The sequence below is a fragment of the Eriocheir sinensis genome, chromosome 11, assembly GCF_024679095.1.
Source record: "Eriocheir sinensis breed Jianghai 21 chromosome 11, ASM2467909v1, whole genome shotgun sequence".
In the NCBI taxonomy this organism is placed as follows: domain Eukaryota; kingdom Metazoa; phylum Arthropoda; class Malacostraca; order Decapoda; family Varunidae; genus Eriocheir; species Eriocheir sinensis.
In genome coordinates this window covers 2486772-2511124 of record NC_066519.1, presented here as the reverse complement: position 1 = coordinate 2511124, position 24353 = coordinate 2486772, and the positions used below count along the sequence as shown (strand labels likewise).

The window sequence follows — 24353 nt, the reverse complement described above, 5'->3', positions numbered from 1 at the left end:
GTTTCTCTGGGACTTGCAACGAGAGGTCTAGAAACAATCGCCAGATGCTGAGTTGGCACAGTGTGAAGGAAACCTAAAATTGAATACAGTCGAACTCGGCGCAAAAACTTTGGACTCCCATATCTCAAAAATTAGTGTCAATAGGGGTGAATATGAGCCAGTTTTTCAGTCTTTCATCATATTTCCCAAATTAATTTGTAAAATCCAACCAAATTTGGTGGGTAGATACTTTATCTGATGCTGCATATCCTGTAAATAAAAAAAAATTCTGATCAAAACTATAGTAGCTATTAATCCTAAAAGGTGGCTTACCTTTTTTTTATAGTCCGAGGTGAATGTAGCCACCGTTCTGGGGTGAACTGATCCACTGCAACTTTTTCATTTGAGCTTCTTCAATGTATTTATTGGGTGTATTTTAGTGTTTTACTTATCTTAGTACATAACTAACTTCGATTTAGCTTTTACAGTAGCAAAATATGTACACTGATATATAAAGGCTACCATAGAAGCAAGGTCAGCTAGTTATCCCTAGCTGTACTATTGAACTTTTTGAATTGTTTGTCAGCCTCATCAACACCTTCAACATGGAAAGGTGTTGTGCCTATCATGTTTATTGAGCCAGCAAAGATATACTTCATGTCCACTTTTTCATCAGTGTCTACTCTCTTTGGCCAGTCATACCTGTTACCTGGTTTTCTTTCTAAGAAAGTCATTTTGACACTTCCTTTTCCAATGTCCAACATGCACCCAATATACACTTTGCCATAATCAACACAGTAATATTTCTCTACTTCTGCTTTCTTTCTTTTCTGCTTGGTCTGATATTTTTCGGCACTGAATGTAACAATACCCCGTGCTTCCTCACTTGGTTCTGATTCATCTGATTCCATGTCTGATTCGCTGAAGGTTGGCAAATCATTAATGCCTCCTCATCAGATGAAGTAGGACTCTGTTGTGGAGTGCTTGTCAGCAAACCAATATGTGTATACAACAAAAAATGACAGAAAATAACAAAAATAGTGTGGCTCAATTTACCCCGGAGTAGCAAAATACGGCGGGGTGAATTGAGCCATTTTTTAATTGCAGCTCACACCCGACAATGAGCAAACATTTTTATTTCTGGATGGTTTCACTCAAGATCAAGAATTTTTCTATATACCATGCTATTTTCATGCAGCTGTGTTATTATTTAAGTTATATATTTTAAGAGAAATTAGTAAAAAAAGAGCTGTTTTCGGAAACAAAATTTTTCCATATTCCAAAATGCACTTTTATTTTTTGAGACCATAGAAAAAAAGTTTTTGCAGTAGAACAAAAATTTTACTGTGGTTGTGTAGTTATTGAATTGCACTTCCAAACCATGTATTAACTTTTCCCATTGAGCTTCATTTAATTGGTTATCTTTGGTGTGGATCAGTTCACCCCGGCCGCCCGGGGGGAACAATTCACCCCTCTCCACACTACTGGTTCAATCTTCCTCAAATTTTTGACAGTAGGTAGACATACATATATTTTTTTACAGCAAAGTAAGTACCATAAGTAAACTAAGAAAGAGGTGCCTCCATACCTGAGTTGGCCTCCTCCTTGCTCTCCTGCATCCCCGGTCCCCCCTCACCCTCTACATGAGGTAAAGGTGGAATAAGGGGAAAAAGTAAGAGAAAATTTTTTAATATGCAAGTATTTTGATAAAAGTTGGGAGACACCACCAAGCCTGTGCTCTGCCATGCTGTGTTATCTTAAGCCCAAACCTTGACTTAGTGAATAGTAACGAACTCGGCGCAAAAATTTTGGACTCTCATATCTCAAAAAGTACTGGTTCAATCTTCCTCAGGTTTTGACAGTAGGTAGACATACATATGAACTATATAGTATCCAAAATTTAGCCCTCTATGTGCAGCATTTTCTGAGTTATGACCAAAAAACAGGGATCAATAATGCAGCGCTATCTAGTTACCAGTGAAATTCGCCATGTCTGTAGTAGTAATATTAGTGGTATAGTCGGTTCCACGAGAACTGGCTTAGATTTTCCTTCAGGGGTGGACTCACAGACTTGGCATCATTGCATGGGTGATGGTACTGTGCGCTCATTGGCCAATTCTTAGCTTGTTCTGATGCGCATAAAATTGACATTGTATTCCTACCTAAACCCTTTGTGAGCTGTAAGGTAACAGATTGCACTGATAGCTACTAATGCAATTATATCTTTATTGGTAAGTATGTGTCGTGAACTATTATAAATTAATGTGAAACAACATTCATAACAAAGTCACAACAGCGAATGAAGCGATTGTTGATGCTAGACTTTCTTTACTACTTTTTACTGCTACAAAGTGCTAGGCTACAGTCTAATTAACTCATTTATTGTAAGAATTCTTGGTATAATTTTAGGCCTGGCTTAGCACTAGCATAATGTGTAGTGATGCTACGGAGTCATAACGTAAACATTGGCCTGAGGCAAGAACCTTCTCATTCCTTTCATCGTTCATCTTGTCATTATTCCTGAAATATGTTTCTAATATTTGTGGGTGATCAACTAATAAATAGCCATAAGGAAGTGCGATTATAAGAATAACTACATTAATATACCAGAAGTGTTGATTATAAGAGGTAACAGAGAGCGAGAGATAGGAGGCTATGTCAGGGGAAACGAAATTGCCGCAGCTTGGATCTAGTAAACAGCAGGCAATGAGCGCCGAGGAGACTGTCACTCAAGCAATGACGCCAAGCCCACGAGTCCACCCTGAAGGAAAATCTACGCCAGTTTTCGTGGAACCGACCATAGTAACAGTTTTAGCAGTAGAAGAAGTGGTTGTCTTTCTTTCTCTTTCTTTTGCTTTCTTTCTTTACTTCCTTACCTTTCTTCCTTCATTTTGCATTTTTCTTCTCTTTGTTTGTTTCTTTCTCTCTTCATTTCTCTATTTCTTGCTTAGTTTCTCTTTTCTTTCTCTTTCATTCTTCTCCTCTTTATTTATTTACTTATTTATTTCTTGCTTTCTCTTTCTCCTTTCTTTCTTTCCCCCTTTCATTTTTTCCTTTCTTTCTTTCTTTCTTCTTTCTTTCTCCTTCCTTTCTTTCTCCTTCCTTTCTTTCTCCTTTCTTTCTCTTTAATTCCTTTATCTCTCCTTCCTTTCTTTCTCCTTTCTTTCTTTCTCCTTCCTTTCTTTCTCCTTTCTTTCTTTCTCCTTTCTTTCTTTCTCCTTCCTTTCTTTCTCCTTCCTTTCTTTCTCCTTTCTTTCTTTCTCCTTCCTTTCTACTTCCTTCTTTCTCCTTTCTTTCTTTCTCCTTCCTTTCTTTCTCCTTTCTTTCTTTCTCCTTCCTTTCTTTCTCCTTCCTTTCTTTCTCCTTTCTTTCTTTCTCCTTCCTTTCTTTCTCCTTTCTTTCTCCTTTCTTTCTTTCTCCTTCCTTTCTTTCTCCTTCCTTTCTTTCTCCTTCCTTTCTTTCTCCTTTCTTTCTTTCTCCTTCCTTTCTTTCTTTCTCCTTTCTATCTTTCTCCTTCCTTTCTTTCTTTCGCCTTCTTTTCTTTCTCCTTCTTTTCTTTCTCCTTCCTTTCTTTCTCCTTCCTTTCTTTCTCCTTCCTTTCTTTCTCCTTCCTTTCTTTCTCCTTCTTTTCTTTCTCCTTCCTTTCTCCTTCCTTTCTTTCTCCTTCCTTTCTTTCTCCTTCCTTTCTTTCTCCTTCCTTTCTCCTTTCTTTCTTTCTCCTTCCTTTCTTTCTCCTTTCTTTCTTTCTCCTTTCTTTCTCCTTCCTTTCTTTCTCCTTTCTTTCTCCTTCCTTTCTTTCTCCTTTCTTTCTTTCTCCTTTCTTTCTCCTTTCTTTCTTTCTCCTTACTTTCTTTCTTTGTCCTTTCTTTCTTTCTCCTTTCTTTCTTTCTCCTTCATTTCTTTCTCCTTCCTTTCTTTCTCCTTTCTTTCTTTCTCTTTTCTTTCTCCTTTCTTTCTTTCTCCTTTCTTTCTCCTTCCTTTCTTTCTCCTTTCTTTCTCCTTCCTTTCTTTCTCCTTCCTTTCTTTCTCCTTCCTTTCTTTCTCCTTTCTTTCTTTCTCCTTCCTTTCTTTCTTTCTCCTTTCTTTCTTTCTACTTCCTTTCTTTCTTTCTCCTTTCTTTCTTTCTCCTTCCTTTCTTTCTCCTTCCTTTCTCCTTCCTTTCTTTCTCCTTCCTTTCTTTCTCCTTCCTTTCTTTCTCCTTCCTTTCTTTCTCCTTTCTTTCTTTCTCCTTTCTTTCTCCTTCCTTTCTTTCTCCTTTCTTTCTCCTTCCTTTCTTTCTCCTTCCTTTCTTTCTCCTTTCTTTCTTTCTCCTTTCTTTCTCCTTCCTTTCTTTCTCCTTTCTTTCTTTCTCCTTCCTTTCTTTCTTTCTCCTTTCTATCTTTCTCCTTCCTTTCTTTCTTTCGCCTTCTTTTCTTTCTCCTTCTTTTCTTTCTCCTTCTTTTCTTTCTCCTTCCTTTCTTTCTCCTTCCTTTCTTTCTCCTTCCTTTCTTTCTTTCTCCTTTCTATCTTTCTCCTTCCTTCCTTTCTTTCTCCTTCCTTTCTTTCTCCTTCCTTTCTTTCTCCTTCCTTTCTTTCTCCTTTCTTTCTCCTTCCTTTCTTTCTCCTTCCTTTCTTTCTCCTTTCTTTCTTTCTCCTTCCTTCCTCTCCCTCTCCTTCCTTTCTTTCTCCTTCCTTTCTTTCTCCTTTCTTTCTTTCTCCTTCCTTTCTTTCTCCTTCCTTTCTTTCTCCTTTCTTTCTTTCTCCTTCCTTTCTTTCTCCTTCCTTTCTTTCTCCTTCTTTTCTTTCTCCTTCCTTTCTTTCTCCTTCCTTTCTTTCTCCTTTCTTTCTCCTTTCTTTCTCCTTTCTTTCTCCTTCCTTTCTTTCTCCTTTCTTTCTCCTTCCTTTCTTTCTCCTTCCTTTCTTTCTCCTTTCTTTCTCCTTCCTTTCTTTCTCCTTCCTTTCTTTCTCCTTTCTTTCTTTCTCCTTCCTTTCTTTCTCCTTTCTTTCTTTCTCCTTCCTTTCTCCTTCCTTTCTTTCTCCTTCCTTTCTTTCTCCTTCCTTTCTTTCTTTCTCCTTCCTTTCTTTCTCCTTCCTTTCTTTCTCCTTCCTTTCTTTCTCCTTCCTTTCTTTCTCCTTCCTTTCTTTCTCCTTTCTTTCTTTCTCCTTCCTTTCTTTCTCCTTCCTTTCTTTTTACTTTCTTTCTTTCTCCTTCCTTTCTTTCTCCTTCCTTTCTTTCTCCTTCCTTTCTTTCTCCTTTCTTTCTTTCTCCTTCCTTTCTTTCTTTCTCCTTCCTTTCTTTCTCCTTTCTTTCTCCTTCCTTTCTTTCTTTCTCCTTTCTTTCTTTCTCCTTCCTTTCTTTCTCCTTCCTTTCTTTCTCCTTCCTTTCTTTCTCCTTCCTTTCTTTTTACTTTCTTTCTCCTTCCTTTCTTTTTACTTTCTTTCTTTCTTTCTCCTTCCTTTCTTTCTCCTTCCTTTCTTTCTCCTTCCTTTCTTTCTCCTTTCTTTCTTTCTCCTTCCTTTCTTTCTCCTTCCTTTCTTTCTCCTTCCTTTCTTTCTCCTTCCTTTCTTTTTACTTTCTTTCTTTCTTTCTCCTTCCTTTCTTTCTCCTTCCTGTCTTTTTACTTTCTTTCTTTCTCCTTTCTTTCTTTCTCCTTCCTTTCTTTCTCCTTCCTTTCTTTTTACTTTCTTTCTTTCTCCTTTCTTTCTTTCTCCTTCCTTTCTTTCTCCTTCCTTTCTTTTTACTTTCTTTCTTTCTCCTTCCTTTCTTTCTTTCTCCTTCCTTTCTTTCTTTCTCCTTCCTTCCTTTCTTTCTCCTTCCTTCCTTTCTTTCTCCTTTCTTTCTTTCTCCTTCCTTTCTTTCTCCTTCCTTTCTTTCTCCTTTCTTTCTTTCTCCTTCCTTTCTTTCTCCTTCCTTTCTTTCTCCTTTCTTTCTTTCTCCTTCCTTTCTTTCTTTCTCCTTCCTTTCTTTCTCCTTCCTTCCTCTCCCTCTCCTTCCTTTCTTTCTCCTTCCTTTCTTTCTCCTTCCTTTCTTTCTCCTTCCTTTCTTTCTCCTTTCTTTCTTTCTCCTTCCTTTCTTTCTCCTTTCTTTCTTTCTCCTTCCTTTCTTTCTCCTTTCTTTCTCCTTCCTTTCTTTCTCCTTCCTTTCTTTCTCCTTTCTTTCTCCTTTCTTTCTTTCTCCTTCCTTTCCTTCTCCTTCCTTTCTTTCTCCTTCCTTTCTTTCTCCTTTCTTTCTCTTTCCTACCTTTCTTTCTCCTTTCTTTCTCTTTCCTACCTTTCTTTCTCCTTTCTTTCTTTCTCCTTCCTTTCTTTCTCCTTTCTTTCTTTCTCCTTCCTTTCTTTCTCCTTTCTTTCTTTCTCCTTCCTTCCTTTCTTTCTCCTTCCTTTCTCCTTCCTTTCTTTCTCCTTCCTTTCTTTCTCCTTCCTTTCTTTCTCCTTCCTTTCTTTCTCCTTACTTTCTTTCTCCAATTTTTCTTTCTCCTTTCTTTTTTTCTCCTGCCTTTCTTTCTCCTTTCTTTCTCATTCCTTTCTTTCTTTCTTTCTTTCTTCTTTCTTTCTTCTTTCTTTCTCCTTCCTTTCTCTCCTTTCTTTCTTTCTCCTTTCTTTCTTTCTCCTTCCTTTCTTTCTCCTTCCTTCCTCTCCCTCTCCTTCCTTTCTTTCTCCTTCCTTTCTTTCTCCTTCTTTCCTCTCCCTCTCCTTCCTTTCTTTCTCCTTCCTTCCTCTCCCTCTCCTTCCTTTCTTTCTCCTTCCTTCCTCTCCCTCTCCTTCCTTTCTTTCTCCTTCCTTTCTTTCTCCTTTCTTTCTTTCTCCTTCCTTTCTTTCTTTCTCCTTCCTTTCTTTCTCCTTCCTTTCTTTCTCCTTTCTTTCTCCTTTCTTTCTTTCTCCTTCCTTCCTCTCCCTCTCCTTCCTTACTTTCTCCTTCCTTTCTTTCTCCTTTCTTTCTTTCTCCTTCCTTTCTTTCTCCTTTCTTTCTCCTTCCTTTCTTTCTCCTTCCTTTCTCCTTTCTCTCCTTCCTTTCTTTCCTTCCTTTCTTTCTCCTTTCTTTCTCCTTCCTTTCTTTCTCCTTTCTTTCTTTCTTTCTCCTTTCTTTCTTTCTCCTTCCTTTCTTTCTCCTTCCTTTCTTTCTCCTTCCTTTCTTTCTCCTTTCTTTCTTTCTCCTTCCTTTCTTTCTCCTTCCTTTCTTTCTCCTTTCTTTCTTTCTCCTTCCTTTCTTTCTCCTTCCTTTCTTTCTTTCTCCTTCCTTCCTTTCTTTCTCCTTCCTTCCTTTCTTTCTCCTTTCTTTCTTTCTCCTTCCTTTCTTTCTCCTTCCTTTCTTTCTCCTTTCTTTCTTTCTCCTTCCTTTCTTTCTCCTTTCTTTCTTTCTCCTTTCTTTCTTTCTCCTTTCTTTCTCCTTTCTTTCTCCTTCCTTTCTTTCTCCTTCCTTTCTTTCTCCTTCCTTTCTTTCTCCTTCCTTTCTTTCTCCTTTCTTTCTCCTTCCTTTCTTTCTCCTTTCTTTCTTTCTCCTTCCTTTCTTTCTCCTTCCTTTCTTTCTTTCTCCTTTCTTTCTCCTTCCTTTCTTTCTCCTTCCTTTCTTTCTCCTTCCTTTCTTTCTCCTTCCTTTCTTTCTCCTTCTTTTCTTTCTCCTTCTTTTCTTTCTCCTTCCTTTCTTTCTCCTTCCTTTCAATTCACCCCGCTGTATTTTGGTACTCCGGGGTAAATTGAGCCACACTATTTTTATGTTATTTTCTGTTATTTTTTGTTGTATACACACATTGGTTTGCTTTTGATAGGTAGACAAGCATTTATAACGTTATAGAATATATGTTCCTTGTGCTCTACAGACCACGCCTACTCTTACATATTGACCATGACCTATAGTGATGCTGACCTTTAATGATGCTTACCTAGAGTGATGCTGACCTTTAGTGATAGTTTAACCCGTACAGTGTTCTGGTATTTTGTAATTTCCTCCCCACCCCAGTTATGGAGGAAAAATCGATTTTTTTTTTTTTTTGCACAAAACAGCTTAAAACTATGAAAAATGAAGAACTGTAACGTCTTTTAGCTTGATGTCGCCTAGAAGTCGGTGTTTTGGGCCCTTTTTTTGTCAATTTGGGAAGCGAAATGGTTGTGTAAATTGCCATAGACCTTCTTGGATTGTAGTACGTTCATTTAAGAGTAAATCGTTTTCTCTCGACATATTTAGCACAGACATATATATTGTTAGAGAGTAACTTATTTTGAGCTTTTTGATAGTTCACCTCAATGTACAGTCGCCCACAAGTGTTCGCTCACGCAATTACAGCTTATACGCAGCCCCCTCTTTACCAAAAATGCCGGTACAAAATTGCTGGTTCTGGACGTCGATATACCCACTATACCTCACCCACAAGGCCACAACACTGTCAAACCACTTTTCAACCACCAACCACCTCAATTTCCACATCTCGATCTCCAAAACCATCTTCAACATCCACACAAATAAAATAAAAAATTATAAACAGAATAATGGCTGCCAGGCTTGCCAGTTATGGCAATAAATGAAATATATTGGGTGGTCAGTAATAAAGGATCAGTCTGCTAAGGTACCACCACAGACAACACGCTCGACACACTCCAGTGACGGGAAAAAATAATACATCAAATACGTACGACGTACATATCTGACGCTCAATGGTATTAAAAAATAATACGTACGTCGAACGTATCCAACGCTGTACGGGTTAAGAGGCATGGGGGGGATATTGACGAAAGTGTAGCCTACTGATTTTCAGATGCTGACTGCTTATTTCTGGACAAAATATGATGCTGTTTATCATGGAGATTGTATTTTTCTCCGGAAATCACTAAATAATTGACTTCTCAATGCCTTTTGTGCACACGCTGCAAAATAGCTTGCAGAGAGGTTCAACTTGGGGGACCCGTTGGAAATCGGGGGTTTTGGGTGGGGGAGCATATTTAAACTACTACAACCAAACTTTACATAACCTAACCTCTAACAGGGTACTTCGCCCCCTTCAACCCCCCTGTGCCCCCCCTGGACCTCCCCCCTCCCACACACACATGCGACTTATTTCTGCGAGGAGGTATTTCTCGCAACACCGGTGGGGCCGCCACTGCGGTCGCATTAGGAGTCACATTACCATATTTCACGGCTCATAAGACGCACTTTTTTTTTCCCAAAAAATGTCCCAAAAAATTGCCTTGCATCTCATAAGGTCAAGGGTCAGCTTTGGGTTACTGGTACTTAAATGAAACTGCAAACCTATCCGCAAACGTTAACGAGATGGTGATCGCTTCTACACCAACAACGTCAACCCTTTTCTAAAGTAACAATGTATAACAGCAGTACTTACCACTACTTCCTATAAAGTAACACCAGTCAGGAAGAAAATTAAGTGACGGTGCTGAACCTTGCTTGTACCTAAGCCAACTGGTGAACGGTTGTACACCAGACCTGACCACATGCGCGAGACACTTCCTTTTGTATTAAAAGTGTACAAAATAAACAATTAGAACTACGATGTAGAATAATATATATTAAAAAAGATTTTGATGTACAAACTTTATACCTGTTACTCCCCTGTCACTGTCTTTACACACCATGTTTCTTTACGTCTCAAAGCAGTACCCTTGAGTCTCTGAGAAGGACCAGTTCTGGCAGGTCCCAGCAGATATTAAGGGTTTTATATGTAAACTATTGTGATTTAACAAGGATCTGAGTACATATGAAACTTGAAAAATGTCAGGCCAAAAATCTCACCTGGCACTTGTAGTTTCAACCCGTTTATTATATTTTTTTCAAATGTCTGCCCAAATTGGGTGCGTCTTATCAACCATCAAATATGGTAATTTCAACAGGGAAATTCATTTTGGCTTATGAGTGTTTTGCTGTGGAAGGAAAATTCCTGAACGCATTAAGCTCGTAAATTGAGGTATGACTGTATCTATTTTTATTAGGTTTGTCAGTATTATTATATGTATTTTAAAATTTCCACTGCTTCTAACGGATTTTCGGTATTAACAGACTTAGTTCCCCTCAATTATTCCGTTATATCCATGGTTTACTGTAGTTGATGTGCTTGGCGCTGCGTCCACCAGGGCACCAACTGCCTGTGGCATCAACCAACAGCGCAGCGCAAATCATATCACATACAGTAGAGCCCCATTTAGCGCGAGAATTAGGTGGATGACGCTAACTGAACTCGCGCTAATTGAATAAAGTAACCAACATGAAAAAAATTATTTGGTGCACACGTGGGTCTGACTTTTGGGTTTGATAATTACTCAAAATAATCACTCACATTAAAAAAAAAAACTACCTTTCTTCCATGGGGGCGCTGGTATCTAGGGGATGGGGTTGTGAGGCAGCTGCAGGGTTAATGAGAAGAAGTAGAGCCCGTTGCCACCTCACTGCTGCTGTCTCCATTATCACTGTCACTGTCATTGGCACCTTGATCTCTCATCAAGATTTCTGCCTCTTGTAAAACACCCTCAAATCCAAGGAAGTCCACTTCATCGTTATCCTCAGCACTGGGAGCGAGTCCTGGCGGTGGTGGTGGTGGTGCGGCGGTAGCAGGAGTGTGTATGAATCTTGTTATGAGAGTCTGCCGTCTCTCATCCACTTTCTTTGAATGCAGGTCTGTATAATAACGCATCACTTTATCCAGTTGTTGCACCATTTCTGTTATGCGAACACTGCAGTTTTCATTTTCTGTGATGCACTCTTTAAAGGTGTCAACCCCAGCCAATATTCTACTCAGCCGCTGCATGGTGAGTTCACCAGGCGGTGGTGGAGCTTCTACCGCCTTGCCTTGCCTGGCATTATCTAGACCATCCTCAATAGTAGCCACATCCATGATAACTTCAGGTGTCATTGTGTCCCCTGCGGTGTTCACCTCTCGAATCTCATCTGGCGTGACGTTCTCAAAACCTGGAACCCGACATGCAGCAGCAGCAGCTTCCATCAGGGAGTCTGAGTGTCTCTGAACTTGGCCGCGCTCATCCGCCACCAGGTGGGGTACTAAGGGTCGCCAGGCATGACGAACTGTTGCCATGTTAACCTCACCCCAGGCCTTCAGGAGGAAGTCAATTGCATTCCTCACAGTAAAGTCCCTCCAATATTGGTGGACAGAAATTGCTTTGGGGTTGGTGTATTGTTGGATGACAAGTTGATCTGCTTCATCCACTTCAAGGGGTGGATGTTCATCCACATCGATATCGGCATCCTGGTATTCCCCGTTTGCTTCCGCGATGATCTGATGGATCTCTGTTTCACATTCAGTTTTCAGCCTAAGGTCCTCGTAAACATGTTTTTGATATATAAACTTGACATTGCCTATGAACTCTTGATCAAGTGGCTGAACAATAGATGTGGTTTTTGGTGGAAGGAAAACAACCTTAACGTTAGGGTGAAGATCAGTCAGGTAGTGGGGATGAGCAGGGCAGTTTTCCATTATCAGCATCACATTAAATGGGACCCCTAACTGCTCACACTTCCAACGAGCATCGGGGACAAAACAATCAAGCAGCCAAGCCCTGCAGGTTGAGGAACTCATCCAGCCATTTTTAGTCGTCATCCAATACACTGGTGCCTGACTCATATCTCTGAGATGTCTGTAGCACCTTGGATGCTTTGCTGTATGGATGATCAGTGGTTTCATTTTGTGGGATCCAGTCAAGTTACAGCAAAATAAAACAGTCAATCGAGCCTTGTCAGCTTTCCTTCCTCTTGCCTTTTTAATTTGTTTTGCCACGAACGTTGACTTGGGAGGCATTTTGTACATTAAACCAGCCTCATCCATGTTGTAGATGCAGTCAGGATGAAAGTTGCATTCATCAATCATTTCTTTGAGGATACTGGGAAAGTCATTTGCTGCATTAACATCGGCACTGGCAGTTTCACCTGAGTAGCCAAGTTTCCTTTAACAGACGCTTTGATTTCATCTTTTTTTTTTTTCCATATTGTCCTCACGGTCGATTCACTGAGGCCTAATGCATGGCCTATTGCAGAATTACCCTGGCCTTCCTGTTTGCATTTTACAACTTCCTGTTTGATACTAAAGTCAAGCGACTTGCGCTTTCCTGCATGTGGCCCAGGCATTTTCACTTTTCAGAATACCCAGACACTGTAGCACTATTTCAACCCGTGTGGTGCTGTGCTATAAGGAGCACGCAGTCGTGAGTGGTATACACGACACAAGACACTTAAGCACTCACTTTCCACCCGTACGAACTGCTGGGATAAGGAACAGAATCCACAACAATGGTGTACGCTGTACGCCTCAGTAGGGTGGGCAGACCAGCGTGAGAGACTGGGAGTGGGACCGTGTGGGAAGTGGTGGCAGGGGGCTGTGTTGTGGTGTGAGGCAGGCGGCAGGCCACCGCGCATCATGGCGGGTTGGCGCAATTTTCAAAATTCAGTTGTGGTGGCTGCTCGCGCTAACTGAGGCTTTCACGCTAATTAATTTTTTTCTTGGTAGATGGTGGCTCGCGCTAATTGCGGTTTGCACTAATTGATCTCGCGCTAAGTGGGGCTCTACTGTATATCATAAACAATTATATCTAACCATACCAAATTTAATCTTATCTAACCTGAAGTGAGTAAATGTAACCTAACCTGACCTGACTTGAGTAAATCTAACCTAACATGACCTGACCTGCACCGCATTGCCAAAATGTATTAACCAGAAATAGATCCCTCGGTGTATCCCCCCAGACCACATTTTTTTACATTAATATCTCTCCATCAAGTGACTTGTGGTGGGCATCAATACGGCCGTGTGTTGTGTGTGCCTGAAGTGCTCCACACAGCAGCAAGGCACCCTGGAGGCGCCAGACTAATGGAATGATACCCATTACTTGCTATGGGTAAGTTACTGCACTGAATGCAGTGCAGTAACCAAAAGCTTCCAGAATATAAAAGAAACCTCAATATAATTCAAACAGTTTATGAGTGCAGCCTAACATGTAACAAAATAACAGTGATGACCCCACTCACTCAGTAAGGAAACATATGTGACATTTTGGAGTGAAGATGTCTGGTAACCATTAGTGGTTTTGTTAGGTTAGGTTAACAGGGACTGAGGTCAAATAGAAAAAAAAATAATAAAAAAAGTATTTGCATTCAAGATTTGAAATTTTCAGGATATGATTTCCTTCATTGTGTATTTAATAAATGCTTTACATGCATGACTTCATGATGTCATGCAGATAAATTTATTTAAAATGCTCTACCAGCCTTTTTATTTGTCATTTAGAAACGTGCTGATGCATGTGGATATGTATATGTTATCTAAATCGATATAGAGATTGGTTTTGTAAAATTCCCCATACGTCGTGAACTGCCCTTGGTGCATGACGCAGCATGTCATGACGTCACACCAATATGCCGTGCCTATTTTGCACACTTACCTCTTCCTAATATGCTACACTGATTTTGAACATTACCTCCTCCCAATACATGTTATAGTATTCACTTTTTTTAATAACTTATCTCCGATTATTTGTCCCCTCATTATCAGTAAACACACCAAGTTTCAAGCAAATAGATTTTTGAGTTTTTATGAACATTTTTATTTGCAAAGTCATGTCTGTGAGTAATGGCACTTCAGTATTTGGAACTTATTTTTTATCCTTTTTAGAGTTAATCCGCAGTCTGCAGTGAGTCTTTCTTCCTCATCTTTTCTCTCCGCCTTTACTTTCTTCACTCCTCCATTTCAAGCTTCTTTTCTTCTCCTTTCCTTTATTTCCCTCCTCCTCCTATTTTCACCTCCACTTGGCAGTTTGTGGATTGTAGTGGTATGCTTTTTTCTATATCCTAAGCAATGACGTCACCTCTGCCTCCTCCTCCTTCAAAGACACAAGATGGCACCACTATAAACACTTGCCATAACTCAATAGGCAGAGCGTAAAGGAAAAATTAAGCACCACCTTGATGTTCCGAGGCACAAGATGCAGTGAGTGTGTTGGCCTATAGTGAATGTGGTGTTTCCCATGTTGATAAGTGTTGCCCTGCCTGCCCATCCCACCACTTTGTTTACCTTTCACACCACCTGATAGGACAGTCCTGGTGTCGTGTTCCTGGCTGCCCCCCTGTTCCTAGCTGTCCCCTCTTTGTTTACAACAAAAGGCAGTTCGCTATGAACGCGGATCCATGTACGCAGCAGGTCGCGTGTACATGGATTCCCCCACCCCCTGTGTTTTCCAGCACAGGAAGGCATATTGTTTTATTCTTTCATAGGAAAGCATCAGTGAATCTAGTGCAGCACTCCGTGTTGTAATAGGTGAAGTGAAGGGACAATAAACAGCCTTCATGCAAGGATTCATCACCAAATTTACAGGAAATAGCATCTTGATATTTTCAAAACAAAATTGTCTTGATGTACAGCCGCGCTACGAAGTGTTGACACAGTTTTCATAATCTTTCGGACACGGAGCGTAGGCTGGCGACATCTGGCAACTACCCACGGGGAAACATTCTCTACCGACTTTTATAAAACTACGTAATTTTAAAGTTTTTAGTTTTGCACACACCTAATAAATATCAGTGATTCCCTTAAATGCAATGAAAACTTAACAGTGTACTCTATGTGAATGTGGCGAAGATAAACGTATTGGAATGATAGGCTATGTAGCCACATTCGTTTACAGATCGCCGGGGCGGAGTAGAGGTCACTTCACTATTCATATCTACAAGTTATAAATAATATTATTTTGATCAGATGTATATAATTGACTCGACAGTAATGAATGGAAGGAAGTGGTGGGCTAGCAGTGCAGCGCTGACCAAGCATCGTCTCTACCCACACAATAGGCTACATCGCGTCGTCTGTCGTGTGTCTCGTGCAACTTTGAATTATATGTCTGGCCACTTGTCGATACTTCTCTTTGGATTTTACCGTTAATTAAAAATATAGACAACTGATTTTGTGATTTTTTTTCTTCAGAATCTCGCTGATTTCACACGCACAAGATTTATATAGTCATGCATGAATGTCGTTCCCGATGACGTCATCATCAAATGCGAGTTCATTATTTAGTATTTATTTGGCATTTCATCAAATGAAGTGCAGCTAATTATTTTTTCCTACTAATTTATAATATAGGGTTTATCACTACATTAAAAGAAAGAGCAATATATTTGTGCAGTTATATATATATATATATATATATATATATATATATATATATATATATATATATATATATATATATATATATATATATATATATATATATATATACTTAGTCTTAACATAGAACTCATTTAACTCTTTTAATGTCTTGAACGAAAACCATATCAAAATGTTTCGGCAGAGCTGCTTAATATGTCGTTTTAAGGTAAAAACTTCCACTCTATTGAATTTATTTCCTTTCTTAGTATCATATTTTGTGTATCTATCAAAATCACTCCTAAACATCCCTTCCCTTCGAATAATATTATGTATTATTTGAACGAAAGTCATTGCAAACTGTCTCAACACTTTGTAGGGCGACTATACATGTGCAGGCTCGTTAATTCTGGCAGATTTTTTAGGGGAGTTAGAGGGCAACACAGGTTCATGGGGGGGGGGGGGCAAGCCATGCTGTCGGGGGATGCGTGAGAACAGCTGTGTTTACCAACAAGTCTTTGTCTGTTTACATCACCTCTGAGCATATGCACATCACAAGAGGATAGCTAGGAACAGGGGACAGCCAGGAACATGACACTGGCCAAGGAAGGAACAGCCTAGAGATCATCAAGACACTTCCCACCCTGCATTGACCTCCCTCCCAGCCTAGTGTTCTTTTTCTTCTCTCAGACCACTATATACCAGGACTTTTTTTTTCCCATGATCTGCCTCCCTTGCTATATAAAAAATGTTTGTGTGTGTGTGTGTGTGTGTGTGTGTGTGCATCAGGCTCTCACGCCGCCCTCTGTCTCCGCAGGCCCCAAGACAGTCATGGCTAACAGGAACAATGACAAGGACCAGCCGCCCCCCAACCCCTTCCTGCTCTCCTCCAGCTCCACCTTCCCCGTCCCTGCCCCGGCCTCATCCCTCTTCACCCGCCCACCGGGGGCAGGGGAGGGTGCCGGTTTGGCCCCCCTGCCCTCCACCACCACCACCACCACCGCTGTCGCCACCACCGCTGGGCCATTTGGTCTGGCCGCCACCACAGAGGTGCCTGCCATGCCCTTCGCCTCCCGGCTGTACGCTGCGGCGGCCTCCACCTCCAGCATCTTTGGCAACGCCCCGGTCAGGGCCGCCACCACTCCCGCCACCCTCTTTGGGAATCCCAAGAGGAGCGTTGGGGCAGCGGCCGGCTCACTGCCAGCTGGGGAGGGTGAGGTGGTGGCTGACTTGGCCTCCCCGCCAGCCCCGGGCCCCTCTATGGCCAGTGTGTTTGGCGGGGTGGCAGGCAGGCCCGGGGGAGGCTTTGGGGGTGCAGCAGCAATGACAGCGGCCTCTAAGGTCTTGAGGGGTGGCGAGGCGGCCAGCACAGTGTTTGGCCGCAGGGCAGGGGCCGGGGCAGAGGGCCAGGCCTCCTCCTTTGGCCAGCTTGCTGCCCCGGCCACGTCAGTGCGAGCAGACCTGTTCAAGGATGCCAGCACGCCTGGCCTGACTCCCTCGGCCATGCGTGCCTTCCGGGGCCAGCCGGAGTGCAGCGTGCCCTCGACTGCGGCCAAGAAGTCAGTGGCCTTGCTGACAGGCAAAGCGTCCACGTCCTCCGGCTCCCCCAAGGGCAAGGCCAGGGCTGCCAGGGAGCTGTTGGCCAGCCCCGGCAGGGCCAGCAAGGGCCAGGGCAGGAAGGAGGGTGAGGGACCGTCCCCGGAGCACAGCAGGAAGGAGGTGACCAAGATCCTGGTGACCAACATCCCCGACAACTGCATGAACCGGGACTTCCTGCGGAGCCACTTCTCCAAGTTTGGGGAGGTGAAGCGCCTGATGCCCAACAGCCAGACCCGGCAGGCCACCGTCATCTACACCACGCACCACGGCGCCTCACGGGCCAAGCACAAGGGCCGCAAGCTGCACCCCATGCTGCCGGAGGTCAAGATCTACTACGCCTTCCCGGCCCGGCGCCGCAGCGAGGAGGCTGGCCTTGAAGCAGCGCAGGCCAAGAAGAAGGCCATTCGCACCCTGCAGCAGGTGCACCAGCCCTCTGACCTGGACCCCTACACGCCCCTGCAGCGCCCAGATGCAGAGCCAGCCGCCACCGCCACCGCAGCTGCCACACCCAAGAAGGCCGCCAGAGCCCGGGTCAGCAGACCTTCCCAGCCCAAGGCCGGCACCCAGCGGTCCCGGGTGGCTGCGGTGCAGAAACTCCCCGTACCGGCGGCCCCCAAGAAGAAGGTCCGCAGCAAGTCCCCAGCGCGGGAGGCCAGAGAGGCGGCCACCGTGACGGCCGATGAAGGCAACCTGGCAGCTGTGCTGGAGGTAGCGGCGCAGAACAACAACGACCGCTACAACATCCTGAAGGCGCGGGACAAGCTGCTGCGGCGGGAGCGTCACCGCACCTCGGACCTGCAGGAGGCCTCCTACCTGGCCGCCACCTGCCCCGACATGTGCCCTGAGCTAGAGCGCTACATGAGAGATGTGCAGAACGACCTCAGCACCACCTTCGAGACAAGCGGCGGCGTGCTGGACCACCGCCTCGTCACCAAAAAGTTCTCCCGCAGCAGCGCCGACAAGGAGCTGCCACTCCCCCATGAGCTTCGGCCTGGCCCGGTGCTGCTGCGCACGCTGGACTTCCTGGTGTGCAACGTGATCAGCCGCGTGGAGGAGAATGGCATGGAGGTGGACGTGTGGTACAACTACCTCTGGAATCGCACCCGTGCCGTGCGCAACGACCTGATGCAGCAGCAGCTCACCGACGCCATGGCCGTGGCCATCATGGAGCGCTGCGTCCGCTTCCACATCTATGCCGCTGCCCGGCTCTGTGAGGAGCCGCCGGACCTCTTCGACGCCAAGATGAACACAGAGCACCTCACCAAGAGCCTACAGACGCTGCGGGAGCTGTACCACGACCTGGGGGAGCAGGGCCAGCGCTTCCCCTCAGAGGCGGAGTTCAGGGCCTACGAGATGTTGCTCAGCCTCAACGACGGCGAGGCCATCGTCAACAAGTACTCAAAGTTCACGGAGGAGGTCCAGAAGTCCGGCCCAGTCCAGTTCGCCCTGAGGGTGATCCAGGCCGTCACCTTCAACAACTACGTCAAGTTCTTCCGGCTGGTGCGCAGCGCGGCCACCTACCTCCAGGGCTGCCTGCTGCACCGCTACTTCCGCCAGGTGCGCTCCCGGGCCCTGGAGACCATCATCAGGGCCTACGTGTCCCCCAAGGGCCCCCAGACCATCCCCCTCCAGACCCTCACCCACATCCTAGGCTTTGAGAGCCAGACGGAGGCTGCGGCCTACCTGCAGTGCCACGGCATCAGGACCACCGACGACACCACAGTCCTGGACCGGCACTCCTACGTGCAGCGGCCGGAGGAGGCGCCGCCGCTTGTGCGCCCGCTGCTGCTGGTGGAGAGGAACCGCCTGGCATCCGTGGAGGAGGTGATCCAGGGCGGCCCCGTGCCCCCCAACCCCCTGCACACCCACGTGCCCCACGACAGCTTTGACGCCCAGGGCCGCCTCAAGCCCGGGGCCAGGGACGCCACGGACCAGTCCGGCGGCCTGGCTGGTGTACCCCTGGGGCTGGGCCTGGCCCCGGTGGTGCAGCAGTCCGAGGCCATGCAGAACTACGCCCTGGTGGCCCACATGAAGGACATCTACAGTGCGGTGGAGGGCGCGGTGCTGCCGCCAATGGTGCGAGAGGTGAGCGTAGAGGTGGTGGAGGTGGCACGGCGCGACGCTGCGGCGCACAGTGTAGCCGCCGACCTGCTGGCTGAGGCCGTGTGGCAGGAGGCGGAGGCCGTGGGACGGGAGGCATACAGCAGGGTGGAGCGCGAGGAGGCAGAGAGGAGGAGGAGGAAGTGGGAGGAGGAGGAGAGGCAGAGGAAGGCCCTGGAGGAGGTGAGGCGTGCTGTGGCCGAGGCGCTCCACAGCGAGTGCCTGGACCAGGCCGTGGCAGCCTGCGTGTGGGGTGTGTGCGAGGAGGCGGTGCAGGAGGCCACGGAGGAGGCGGCTCTGCAGGAGCTGGAGCAGGAGCTGCCGCGGCAGTGCCTGGAGGAGGTGGTGGCGGAGGAGGTGGCGGCCCTGGCCAGGGAGGCCATGCAGGAGCTGGCGGCAGAGCAGCAGCGGCGGGTGGAGGCCTTCGCCCAGCGGCTGGCCCTCAGGAGCATGGCCGAGCATTTCCAGGTGTGGCGGCTGCAGACCCAGAAGGCCCACCGCCGCAAGCAGTCCCAGATGACCTTCCCGGCGGCCTGCTCCGGCCTGTCCCTGGGCCAGCAGAGCCGCGCCCTGGGTTGGGGCCACGCCCGGGACCCACAGCTCAACATGTCGGCCCTGCAGGTGGCCCAGCTGGAGGGGGAGGTTGGCCGCGTGCTCAGGAAGCTGACCGTCAAGAACCAGCTGGCGCGGGAGTGTGCCTGGCACCCCCTCGCCCTGCGGCACCAGGTGGCGGCCCTGGTGGCCCGGGAGCCCCCCGGCCGCCACAGCCTGCTGGCCCAGTACTTCAAGGTGCTGGTGTGCCCTAGCGAGGCGGTGCGGCCCGAGGTGATGTTGTGGCTGCGCTCCAAGCTGGGGGGGCAGGGCGGGGGGCTGGACGCTGGCTGCGGGGCTGGCCAGGAGGCGGGCCAGGACATCCTGCAGCCCCTCGACAGCTCCTTCAACTTCATGTCGCGGCGTAGCGGCCTGGAGTACGCCTGGGCCATGCGTGAGGTGGACGCCGCTGCCCTCATGCCCGCTGATCTGCAGGGTGCAGCACTGGTGTTGCTGGTGTCCTCCAGGGGGACTGCAGCGGGGGCCAGCCGGGGGAGGGTGAGGGGCTTGCTGCGGGAGGCGCCGCACGTGTCCCTCTGTGAAATAAAGTTTGAGGGGGCTGGCGGGGGGGGTGACGAGGGGGGAGAAGGGGAGTGGCCTTTGGTGGAGGAAGACTTGGTGAAGCCCTGCACCTCGGACCGGCTGCAGGCGCTGCTGCTTGGGGCCTGGCAGCGGCAGGGTCGGGGGCTGTGCCTGGCGGCCTCGCGCCTCAACGACCTGGCCACCGACATGGTGCTGCGGCGCTTCCTTGGGCCGGCACTGCGGCGGCAGGGCCAGTGCCTGGCCGATGGCAAGGCCCCGCCACCACCATATGCCCTGGTGGACCTCTACAACAGTACCCTGGATGGTCTGCTCCGGGCTGTGGCCGACGATGAGCTGGCTGCCCTGTCCTGGCCACCGCCAGAGCTGGCCCACCTGGCACAGGTCCCTCCGCCCACCTGGAACAGCGAGGACATGCAGCGAGCGGCACGGCTTCTGGGCAACATGCGGCTCCCACAGCCCCGGGTGGCCGGCCCCCCCACCACCTGGGCCGGCCTGGCGCAGGACCTGCACCGCTATGCCGCGGCCGTCTCCAGCGGCGGTGGGGAGGCGCCCGTCCTAGCCTCCCACATGGATGCCATTCTCGCCGAGGCCTGGGAGAGCCTCGGGCCATGCCTGTGTCCTGAGGAGGAGGGGGAGAGCGAGGGCCTGGAGCTTGACCCCATCCTGGCACCCTGGCCCCAGATCATCTACGCCTGCGCCTCCTACAAGCTCTCTGGGCTGCCGGATGCCCAGGTGTACTACCAGCCCCACACCCTCGACAACTTCCTCGCCCCAGAGTCCTGGCTGGCCGCCTGCAGCGCCTCAGGTCCGCCCCTGGTGGTGGCGCTGTGGACGGAGCACGGGGGCACCCACGCCCACACCGGCACCTCCAGGAAGCGCAAGGCCCAGGGGGAGGAGGAGCAGGAAGCGGGGAAGGTGACCCGGGCCAGGACAGTGCACTCCCAGCTGCTGGAGGACATCGCCACAGAGAGGCGCAAGTGTCAAGAGTTTGAGGAGAGCCTCAAGGGCATGCTGGAGGTGGAGGAGGAGCTCAAGGTGCTCTTCAACACCAGCTACTGAAGGCTTGGCTAATGTCTTCCTCCTGGCCATCCTCCTCCTCCTTATGCATTTCCCTTCATCATTTTTTGTACACTTATTTTTAATTTAACAATGTCCTACTCATTTGCTGCATATATTTGTGTTAAATCTACCCTCTTCTTCCTCCTCCCCCTACCTCTCCTTCTCCTCCTTAAGGCTCCCTCCTCACCAGCCTTACCTTTAGCTTAGTGACAGGTTTTACTTGTAGACGCATGCCAAGAATCGTCAAAGTGTCAAGGGAAGGCTTCGCCAAGCCAGACCATCTTGGCCCATCACATGTGGAGTTGTGGAATAAATCTGACCTTTAAATGTAGTATCCATGCCATGGTCAACCCTCTATACATAAGGTCTTTATTTAGGTTAGGTTAGGTTAGGTTAGTATAAACTGTTCAGGAATTGTTTTTTTTTAGTATGAATGGGATTATGTATTTTTTGACATTTCCACCTCTTACTCTTCTATCATCTATTTCCAAAGGCATAAAAGGAGATTAATCAGGTTCTTAAAGAGTGTTTTTTTAGGTTCATGGTACAGAAGAAGGGTCAGACCACCACCAGGGTCAGTAACTTACCCCTGGAAATTAAGTATGGGAGGAGGGGTGGAAGGAAGGGTCTAACAACCACCAGCATCATTACCCCTGGAAATGCCCAAGACTCCTATGAAAGCAGTGTCATACATGTGCTTGGGCACTGAAATGTTTAAGAACATGACTTAGTCTATTGGTGGGTTTGTGACAGTTGTTCCTCAGTTTGGTTTCACATTTATGAAGACATTTCCTTGTGAGCTACTTTGCCACTGACAAAGGAAGCCACAGTTTTTTGTTGTCACATTCCCCAAGGGAGTCTTCATGTGATAATGACACGCACCAAACCCTGGTGGTTTGATCTGGTGCGACAAGTTAGTTAGAACACATGAACACAGGAACAGAAGAGGGCCGGCAATCACTGTGTATTGTATCACATTAATAAGAAATTAGACTCAGCCATGTTAAAAAAGAAAAGAATTATGCTCGTCACACTTCATAATTACCTTTACTCTTGTCATCAACGAGACATTACTTTGTCCTTATTCTCTTGAATATTTGTCTGGTAGGAGACGGCAACCATTACCTGGTGCCTGGCCTGCTGCAGGGCTGTACAGGATGAGTACAGGACAAGGCAACCATTACCTGGTGCCTGGCCTGCTGCAGGACTGTACAGGATGAGTACAGGACAAGGCAACCATTACCTGGTGCCTGGCCTGCTGCATGACTACAGGATGAGTACAGGACAAGGCAACCATTACCTGGTGCCTGGCCTGCTGCATGACTGTACAGGATGAGTACAGGACAAGGCAACCATTACCTGGTGCTTGGCCTGCTGCATGACTGTACAGGATGAGTACAGGACGAGGCAACCATTACCTGGTGCCTGGCCTGCTGCAGGACTGTACAGGATGCATGAGTACAGGACAAGCAGACATGCTTGTCCTGCACAACTGGATCAGATTTTCTTCCATTTACCATATATATATATATATATATATATATATATATATATATATATATATATATATATATATATATATATATATATATATATATCAAAGGATTCATTGGAGAAGATGACTCTGATGAGTGAGGTGTGGGTGCAGTAAGGTAACAGGGTACTGGGTGTACGCCCGTGCCGAATGTAAACGAGGATCAAGCCTCTATCTGTAATCCCTGAAACAATACCTCACCCATCGGGAGTAGTGGGGGGATTCTGGAGCTGCCCTGTGTAGGCCACTCTGCCTCTTGCAGTCTCTCTATGTTCTTGTTATATATATATATATATATATATATATATATATATATATATATATATATATATATATATATATATAGAGAGAGAGAGAGAGAGAGAGAGAGAGAGAGAGAGAGAGAATCTTAAATTCAGTATAGTTCATTTTGATTAAATCATGAATCTTTTACTCTGATTTAAATTGATTTTAATTGCTTTCAGTCCTTTGCTTTAATTAAATGAGAACAGCCCTGCTCTCTTGTGACCAGTGTTCCTGGTGGGCAGCAGGCAGTGACGGTGTGTGGCTGCCAAGTGTCTGTTGTATTAATGGTGGTTGTCAGGGTGATGTTGTGACCTTGTGTTGGCAACAGTGTAAGGCAGGAGGAGGTGATCTTGTTCCACTCTGGCCGGCACTAATACCCAAGTGCATTGTAAAAGGACCATACTTAACCCGGTAGCCATAGTTGGGCGTTATCGCGATAAGTTATCGCGATACTTTATCGCTGATAACAAAATCGGGTTATCGGCCATCTGCTACTTATTTATATATTTATCGGTATCTTCGTTATTTTTGTAACCAAACTAGCGATAATCGCTACTTTTTTCCGCCTCTCAGAAAAAAAAAACGTAGCTAGTCTCCTCCCTGCTGCGCATGCGTGGCCCGGGCGCACGGTGTTGTGTGACAAACTTCGGTGAAGAGATTTCATACTTATATCAACATTAAAACACTAGGTTATTTTTTTGTTAGACTCAAAAATCACTATCAAAGAGAAAAATCATTTAAATTTGGCCCAAAAATTATTATTCTATGCATGAAATTTGTGATCCCGTTGTAAAGAGCTCAAACAGAGACCAGCGGCTTGTGTTATCAATCACGTGGCGGCGTGGCGTGTGGCCTCTCAGCTGCGTCTCGAGTGACGGAGTGAGTGCCAGTGTTTCGGTTCCCAGTGCTTCAGTGCTTCTTTACTGAAGTGACTGTTAAAGTGTTAATGGTGATAAGTAAGAATAACCGAATAAGTAGTGACGGCGGCCGCGTCGCAGTCGTCACGAGGAGAGTCAGTGGGGTGTAGTCACTCTAATGAGCCTGAGTTTCGGTCACCTTGGCCATTCCTTGACCAGTGGGTGCGATATAAGAAGATGGTTGGTAACAGCTACGTCTTCGATTGCTTGCCCTGCCTCCCCAAGACCACAGAGTTGAAGGTGAGCAAGAGCACCAAGGCCTAAGGCTTTTGAATAGATGAAGATACTGATATTCCATATTCGTTTGTGAGCATGCCATGGTATTGAAGGCACCCGGTGTTGTGTTGTTTGGTATCCCATCGTCAAAAGCTGGCGCTTTTGTTCGCAAACACTGGTCTCGTGAACTGCGCACGCTCAGAAGAGTAAGCGTAGACCTGTACAGTCTCGAGTTGCTGGAAGGCTGAATCAGACATACAGTACCACCATCCTCGCTGTTTCTAGAACGACACTCTGTACATATAAATACAACTCGTACAGAGTGTCGTTCTAGAAACAGCGGGGATGGTGGTAGTGGTACTGTATGTCTGATTCAGCCTTCCAGCAACTCTTAATTACGGTTAAAAAGCTTTGTGAGACTGTACAGGTCTACGCTTGCTGGTCTGAGCATGCGCAGTTCAC

At 46.3% G+C, this 24353-nt stretch overlaps 1 protein-coding gene across 4 annotated transcripts in view; it reads left to right on the top strand.

The window, feature by feature from the left end:
* The window catches only part of LOC126996775 (germinal-center associated nuclear protein-like), a 30095-nt gene extending 8829 nt beyond the window's left edge, over positions 1 to 21266 (top strand). For 2 of the 4 annotated variants that reach the window (XM_050857606.1, XM_050857605.1), the window contains one exon: positions 15865 to 21266. In XM_050857606.1, coding sequence (XP_050713563.1) covers positions 15879 to 20939 — 5061 coding nt within the window. In that variant the 5' untranslated portion in view covers positions 15865 to 15878 and the 3' untranslated portion in view covers positions 20940 to 21266. Of the gene's footprint in view, positions 1 to 10552; positions 10575 to 14882; positions 14959 to 15864 lie in introns of those variants that run through there. The other 2 variants (XM_050857604.1, XM_050857607.1) reach the window with 2 other exon arrangements.
* Positions 21267 to 24353: the final 3087 nt, after the last annotated feature.